Genomic DNA, 8,344 nt, shown 5'->3' with positions numbered 1-8,344 from the left:
ACACATAGGCAGCACTCAGTTTTTCATAGTCCAGCAATTTATCTGTTGAAGGGCATCTTCATTGTTTCCAGAGTCTGGCTTTTGGAAATAGTGCTCCAGTGAATAAAGGTGTGAGGAAGGGATATTTTAATTGTATTTTTGTGTTATGAGGGTGTATCCCTAGGAGTTGAATAGTTGGATCATATGGGAGCTCAATTTTTAGCTTTTTGAATGAATCTCCATATTGTTTTTCATAAAGGCTGGACTAGACGGCATTTCCACCAGCAGTGAATAAGAGTTCCTTTCTCTCCACATTCCCACAGGCACTGATTGTTCTGGCTCTTTGTGATGTGTGCCAGTCTCTGTGGTGTAAGATGGTACCGCATTGTAGTTTTGATTTGAATCTCCCTGATGATTAGTGATGTGGACCATTTTTTTCATGTGTCTTTTGGCCATTTGTATTTCTTCTTTAAGGAAATGTCTACTCATTTCTTCCCTTAATTTTTTGATGGGGTTATATAATTTATTCTTATTAAGTTTTGTAAGCACCTTGTATATTTTTTTATATTATCCCCCTGTCTGATAGGTATTGTGTAGTTTCTCCCATCCTGTGGGTGGCTTTTGTATCCTAGGCACTATTTCCTTTGAGGTGTAGAAGCTTTGCTTAATATAGTCCCATCTATTTATCTCTGCTAATGCTTGTTTAGAGAGTGTTGTTTTCTCCTTGAAGATGCCTTTAATCTCAATGTCATATAGTGTTTTACCTGTGTATTGTTCTATATACCTTATGGTTTCAGGCCTAATATCAAGGTCTTTAATTCATTTGGATTTGATATTTGTGCATGGTGTTAGATGGGGGTTGAAGTTTGCTTTTTTTGCAAGTGGCTAACCAGTTGTGCCAACACCACTTGTTGAAGAGGATTTCCTTGCTCCATTTTTTATTTCTTGTCCTTTTATAAAAGATTAGCTGATTGTATGTCTTGGGAACATTCTCTGAAGACTCAAGTCTGAGGATCTGTCTTTTTTCCAATACCATGCTGTTTTGATAACTATTGCTTTGTAATACAGTTTAAAATTGGGGAAAGTAATGCCTCCCATAGTTTTCCCCCAAGGATTGCTTTAGCAATTAGTGGGTGTTTATTGTTACGTAGTTATTAATATTTTATTATTATTATTTTATAATAATACTATTCATTTATTAGATATTAATATATCTTCAGATTTCATATATTATAAATTCAAAATGGCTGAATGCAATGCTTAATCTCTAACAGTTATTATGTCAACAAATATTAAATTGGATACCCATTTTTTAGTTTGTCTCTAGAGAATCAGGTCATGTGAAACTGACACTGTTTCATTCCCTGAGAACCAACATTATTCTATATCTCTCTGATTCTTCTGAATTTAAGTTTATGGTAACTCAAGGAATGACAAGGTTAATCATTATATTTTTCTTTCACTAAACTCATTAGGATCCTCTAATCCTAGTTTTCACCATAGTCTCGCTATTTAAGTGAGTTTTTGGAGATATTTTAGAATATAATAAACTCCTAAGTGAGCTTTTCATGGTTCAGCTGGTGCTGGTTAGTAAGATATGCATTAAAGAAGTTTAGAGTCTTTGTTTTTAAAGATAAGAAGATAAGATTTTCTTGAATGTTTCAGGGTGCTTACTTTAGACTATAACGTGAATATCATAAAGAATGTTACCTCACATTGAGTTTTACTCTAGAGGAGAGAGAAAGACGTAATCTGAAAGTCAAGAACATGACTCAGGCCCCCTGTTGAACGGGGCCTGGGAAAGCGCTGGCGGGAAGCGGCTGGGCCGGAGTCTTCGGAGCCGGCGCGGCAGGGCCGCCGACATGACGACAGCGCCGACCCCTCGCAGCCCCCTCTCGCCGCTGCTGGAGACCCTGGGGGCGCGGCCTCCTGCGACGAGCGCACCGACGCCTACCTGACGCTCACCAGTCGTATGACTGGAGAAGATGGAAAAGAACTCATTGCAGAAATTGAGAAAAAACTCCCTCGACTCTACAAGGTTTTAAAGAGTCAAATATTAAGGAACTTCCTTCAAATCTGAATGATGTTGTTAAGAGTTTAGACAAAAATGTACGCACTCGGGCTCTCTGGGTGATATCTAAGCAGACATTTCCCCCCGAAGTTGTTGGCCAAGTAGTACCTGATATAATTGATTCTTTAGAACTGATACTTAATAAAGGAGAGGTACATTCTGCTGTTGTTGATTATGAAGCATTAAATGTCATCATCAGATTAATAGAACAAGCTCCAGTTCAAATGGGAGAAGAATCTATCAGATGGGCGAAACTGGTCATACCTTTAGTTGTTCATTCAGCACAAAGGGTACATCTGCGGGGAGCAACTGCTTTAGAGATGGGAATGCCATTGTTGCTTCAGAAGCAACAAGAAATAGCATCTATCACGGAGCAGCTTATGACTACTAAATTACTTTCAGAACTCCAAACACTATTCATGACTAAAAATGAGACTTATGTATTAAAATGATGGCCTTTATTTGTTAGACTTCTTGGGAAGTCCTTGCATCGAAGTGGAAGTTTTATTAATTCTTTATTACAGCTGGAAGAGCTGGGATTTCGAAGTGGAACACCTATGATTAAAAAAATTGCTTTTATTGCTTGGAAAAGTTTAATAGATAATTTTGCTTTAAATCCAGGTGCTTCCCCGTTTGGATCCCCTGGAACTACCCAAATTAACCTCAGTTCAAGTTTTGGTGGAATGGCTACAATTCCATCCATTCAACTTTTGGGTCTTGAAATGTTGCTTCATTTTTTGTTGGGTCCTGAAGTTTTAAACTTTGCTAAGAAGAACAAACTTGTACTGAGCTTAGAGCCCCTAGAACATCCTTTAATCAGCAGCAGCTCTTTTTTTTCTAAACATGCAAGTACACTTATCTCTGCTGTTAATGATAGCTTTGTTACAGTTGGAAAAGATGCTTCTGATGTAATAATCAATGCAATTTGGAAGGAACTAATTAATTTGGTTAAGTCCGTTATTGAATCAGGTAACAAGAGAGAGAGACCAGGTTCTGAAGTTTTGACCCTCTTATTGAAATCTTTGGAAAGCATAGTGAAGTCAGAAGTAATTCCTGTATCTAAAACATTGGTCCTCATGGAAATTACCATTAAAGGACTTCCACAGAAAGTATTAGGTTCACCAGCTTATCAGGGAACTCCTGCTTTGTTCTTAATTCAGTTGATTTTCAACAATCTTTTGGAATATTGTATGACAGATGAAAGGTTTTTCCTCAATTTGGAAACACTTGTAAGCTGTGTCCTTTCTGGTCCAACTTCACCACTGTCTTTTACTGACTCTGTTATAAGTGTTATTAGTCAAAATGCCAAGCATTTGGAAAATAAGGAGCATCTCTGGAGAATGTGGAGTATTATAGTGACCCCCTTAACGGAATTGATTAATCAGGTCACTATGAAAACCTTACTTAAAACTTGGTCAGAACTATAACTATATAGAGCCTTTGCCCGCTGTGCTGCTTTGGTGGTAACAGCAGAAGAAAATTTGTGTTGTGAAGAACTTTGTTCCAAGATAATGTCCAGTTTAGAAGATAAAGACTTTTCGAACTTGTTATTCTTGGATAGGATTACTCATATTATGAATGTAATTGTAGATTGCATTGACTTCTCACCATACAATATTAAATATCAACCTCAAATTAAATCACCACAGAGACCTTCATCAGATTGGTCAAAAAAGAAGAAGGAGCCCTTAGGGAAATTGACCTCTTTATTTAAACTTATTGTGAGGATGATATATTCTTTCAACTCGTTGAGCCTCAAGGAAGTACATTCTGATACTCTGCTCACTATTGGCAATTCAATCATCAGCATTCTTTCCAGTGTACTTGGACATATTTCTTTGCCTTCTATGATCCGAAAAGTATTTGCAACCTTAGCAAAACCTCTGGTGTTATTCTATGACAACTCAAAGCTTGATGAAGTTCCTAAAGTGTATAGTTCAATGAACAATAAGTTAGAGAAGCTACTAGGAGAAATTATTACTTGTCTGCATGTCAGCTACACTGGAACTTATGATAGTGAACTTCTTGAACAAATCTCCCCATTATTATGCATAATATTTTCGCACAAGAATAAACAGATACGAAAACAGAGTGCCCAGTTTTGGAATGCCACGTTTGCTAAAGAGACATTGATTTATCCTGAAGAATTAAAACCAATATTGAGACAAGTCAAACAGAAAATTCTTCTTCTATTGCCTGGTTTGGAAAATATTGAAGTTACGGAGGAATCCATTGAGCCATATTCAGATGCAACAGAAAATTCACAATTGAATATGAAGATAAGTGGCATGGAAAGAAAATCAAGTGGAAAAAGAGATTCCTTTTTAGAAACTACCAAGGAAACAAAAGAAAATGTGAAACCATCACCCAAATTGAAGCTAGAATCTGCATCTCCTAAAACAAAGAATGAAAAGCCCTTGGAAGAAGAAAAGTCTACAGACTTTGTATTTATACCTCCTGAAGGAAAAGAACCCAAAGAAAGAATATTAACTGAGCACCAGAAAGAAGTACTCAAAACAAAGCGGTGTGATATTCCTACCATGTATAACAATTTGGATGCTTCACAAGACACTTTATTTTCTCAGTATTCTCAGGAAGAGTCTATGGAAAAAGCTACTGTAACCGAAAAGCCAAAAAAAGGTTCCGAGACATTTAAGGAGGATCATATGGAGACTGACATTCGTCAAGGTGTCATGGAAAACTGTGGTTCGACGTGTCTCCTTTGCAGATCCAATATACCAAGCAGGATTGGCAGACGATATTGATAGACGGTGTTTTACTACTACTACTAAGACCTATGGTTTAAATAGTTCTCCGGTCACAAAAAGTGTTAAAACTTCGCCTACTGCACAATATAAGATTACAGAAATGGTCAAAGAATCCATGCCAGGTCCGACAGAAAGTATTTACCCAGCTTTGGTCAACTGTGTTGCACCAATTGATAAAATTTTACCTCAAATTACATCAAACATGTGGGCAAGAGGAATAGGACAACTCATTCGAGCCAAGAATATAAAAACAATTGGCGATTTGAGTACTCTTACAGCATCTGAAATAAAAACTCTTCCTATCCGTCCTCCAAAAGTGTCCAATGTAAAAAAGGCTCTCAGAGTATATCATGAACAACAGATTTAATTGATCCTGTTGCTTTAGAAACTACGTTACCTAAAAACCTCCTTGCACAGGTAAGTGCACTTGCTCTTCAACTGGATTCAGAAGATCTTCATAATTATTCAGGAAACCAGCTATTTGAAATGCACGAGAAACTTGGTATCATGGCAAACTCTATCATAAAAAATCTTCAGTCACGTTGGAGGTCACCAGCTCATGAAAATTCTATTTAGAATTTTAAAGGAAAACTGAAGCCTTTGACTCTTTAGATCACTGGATTTGTTGATTTTAAAATAAGTTCTGCAATATAGCACAGTTTCAGAAACTGAATCTTGCAAGGCTGGTAACATTTTAAACCTCACGTGACAAATCCATTATCTAAGTTCAGTTTTGTATGTTCATTATGTAAAGTCATTTATTTCTGTATACAATATTTTCTTGGCTGCTATACATAGTTTCTCCAAAATGTAATGTTTTTGAAAAGTAAAGTGAAAAAAATTCCAGGAACCAAATTATATTTAATTTCACCCCTTAAACTCATGCATCTTTCTATTGCCATTTTTTGGTAAAATACCTTATATGGGGGGAGGGTGCACACCTGTTGATGCTCAGGATTTATTCTTGGTTCTGCACTCAGAAATAAATCCTGGTGGTGCTCAGGGGACCGTGTGAAATGCCAGGGACCAAACCCGGGTTCACTGCATGCAAGGCAAGCGCCAAACCCTTGTTACTATATTTCCAGCCTCTTAAAATACCTTATTTAAGTAAGTAAAGTTTAATCTTTTGATTAAATTTTTTGCTAAAGAGAGATAAAGATATTTATACTTGCTTTATATTTGTTGTGCCTGAAGTTTTAAGATTTGTTCTTAAAACACTTCAAAGGAGACATGGAAGAGTTTGAATTTTTGCAGACATCAAATTTGGATACCAATAGGTTCAACTTTGGGGCTTAAAAAGGGAAAACAGAATTTCTAAGATTTCATTTATTTGCAAATATTTGCAGCAGTATTTGCCTGTGAATTATACTCAAGTGAGAGACATAGTATTTGTTTTTAAATGCATGCTGTTTGTACATTGTGTATAGATTGTTTTTAATTTATAAATTTCAATCTTTATTAATTGCATGGACTATTTGCAGCTTGTGAATACCTTTGTTTAATAGGACTTTTTTGTATATACTGAATACTGAGATGTCAGTACAAAAAGTAGAATTTTGTGGGCTTTGCTGCTGATATTTGTAGGATTCTGTATCAACAAATAAAACAAATAGTTTTGTACTTAGTGATCTTAGTTAAGATAAATTTATTTTCTGAAATAACTAGATTGAGTAATGTTATAAATATAAAGTTTTATGTGACAATTAGCTATTACCCCCCCATTCCCTCCCCACCCCCACAACTTTGATTTGGAAGAAGAGGGTATCAGCAATCACAAAGTATACCTCCTTACATTTTATTTAGAGGGAAGCAAGTTTGAGTATTTTCATTTTAATGTGATCTGTAAGAAATAAAGGGTTTATCTGGGTTTTATTTTCACCCACTCACACCTAAGGCAAACTTGGAAAAAAATTGGAAGCGTTTTTTTAAAGTATGTTTTCCTAGGTTTTATATATATATATATATATATAATTAAAACATTTGTAAATTTTGCTATTAGTAATTAGTGCCTAATTTACTGTATTTGTGTGTTCTTCACAGTTTAACACTTTATTCAGAAATAACCCATACTTGAAAAGGCGCACACATGCTTTGCCAACAAGTCATAGAAGTTTTAATCCTTGTTTTTATTTTTAATCCTTGTTTCTAGTTAGCTCCTTTATTCAGAAAAGGACCAGCAGGCAGCAATAATAAAAGTTAATGCATTTTCATAATTATAAGTTATATATTCTTTGGTCTAAATATATGCTGTACCAAGAATTACTTTTAAATAGACGTCTGGGGCTCTTGAGCTAAGGATTATAAAGTTCAACATTAAAGAAAGCAGGACTATCAGATAATTAGGATTTTCATGATCATGTTTTCCTCAAGTTATATTTGGCAATAAAGGAGTACGTATATTTTAGTGAAAAGATGTGAGTGTAAGAAGGGATGCAGTGTGTGTGAATGGAGGAGTAAAATTGTGTTCGTTTTATGACTGAATATGTGTGGAACTAAAGATAATGTTGGAATGAAGTTCTTGGGAAGATGAACAGTACAGCAGAAAATATCATGTTTAGCATTTACTTTTAAACCACTGAATTTGATAACATGCTTTATGTATTTTGAAGCATTCTACAAAGATGTATTAAACATTTTTTTATTTTTTTGATGTATTAAATATTTTGGGGACAAACAATTTTACAAAATCTTCATTGCTGCTAACAGTTGAGTATGTATTTGAAGTACTTTATTTTCAATATTGCCTTAAAATTTCTGCAATTTTTCCCTGAATAATTACTGAATAACACAGAAATTAATCATTAGCTCCACGTGTTGTTTCACTGTTAAAGTGAAATCAGTTTTTCATGTTTACTCATGGCTAATAAAACTAATGGCAACAATTAATAAGAATAGTCAAATGTCATTATTGTATGCATTTATGTAAATAACCTTAATTGGACCCATAAATGAAATATAAAATCTACCACTCCAGAGAATCATTGAAAGATCCCAAAACTTATTATTCTTCGAGTAAAATAGAAGTGTCAGGACACGAAATAAAATTAATGATAGGCTGTCTTAGTTGAAATTAACAGAAAACATGAGCTAAAGTATCTTTGAACAAAAAGCCTTATGCCATTTCGTCTAGTGTTGGCTCTATAAAGGTATGACTAACCTAGATTTCATCTAATTTTCCATTTATTTTTTGAGAGATTGTTGGCTGACCAAAAAAGGCTATAAAATGAATAATGCTATGTCAAGACTTGGATGGAGCAGGCTTGCGTTAAGTACAACTTTATCTAATTTTTCTTTAAGCCCTTTCGGGACAAAGATTAAAGATAAAATATTGCTTTGATTAGTGCCTTCTATAAAATAGGCGTGAAGTGCTACATTGGAAATACTTAACCCCTGAAATCTAACATTTGAATAAGAGTTACATCTCCCTTTACTAAAAAACATAAAATTGAAGGCAGTATTTTAAAGTTGATGTCATAGAACAAAATCTGCCTATCCTCTACTTGGAGCAAGAGGAAGCATTTATTGG

At 35.0% G+C, this 8,344-nt stretch overlaps 1 protein-coding gene across 1 annotated transcript; it reads left to right on the top strand.

Annotated features, from left to right (window-relative positions):
• The first annotated feature begins 1,841 nt into the window (after positions 1-1,841).
• On the top strand, positions 1,842-4,815 carry LOC126033450 (telomere-associated protein RIF1-like). Its single transcript, XM_049790429.1, is given in 3 exon segments — positions 1,842-1,893; positions 1,896-2,021; positions 2,024-4,815. Coding segments are annotated over 3 exon segments (2,970 nt in total).
• Positions 4,816-8,344: the final 3,529 nt, after the last annotated feature.

This window comes from Suncus etruscus, chromosome 17 (assembly GCF_024139225.1).
Source record: "Suncus etruscus isolate mSunEtr1 chromosome 17, mSunEtr1.pri.cur, whole genome shotgun sequence".
NCBI lineage: Eukaryota > Metazoa > Chordata > Mammalia > Eulipotyphla > Soricidae > Suncus > Suncus etruscus.
Note: the sequence above shows the minus strand (reverse complement) of the source record. Positions and strands in the feature narration are given on the sequence as shown.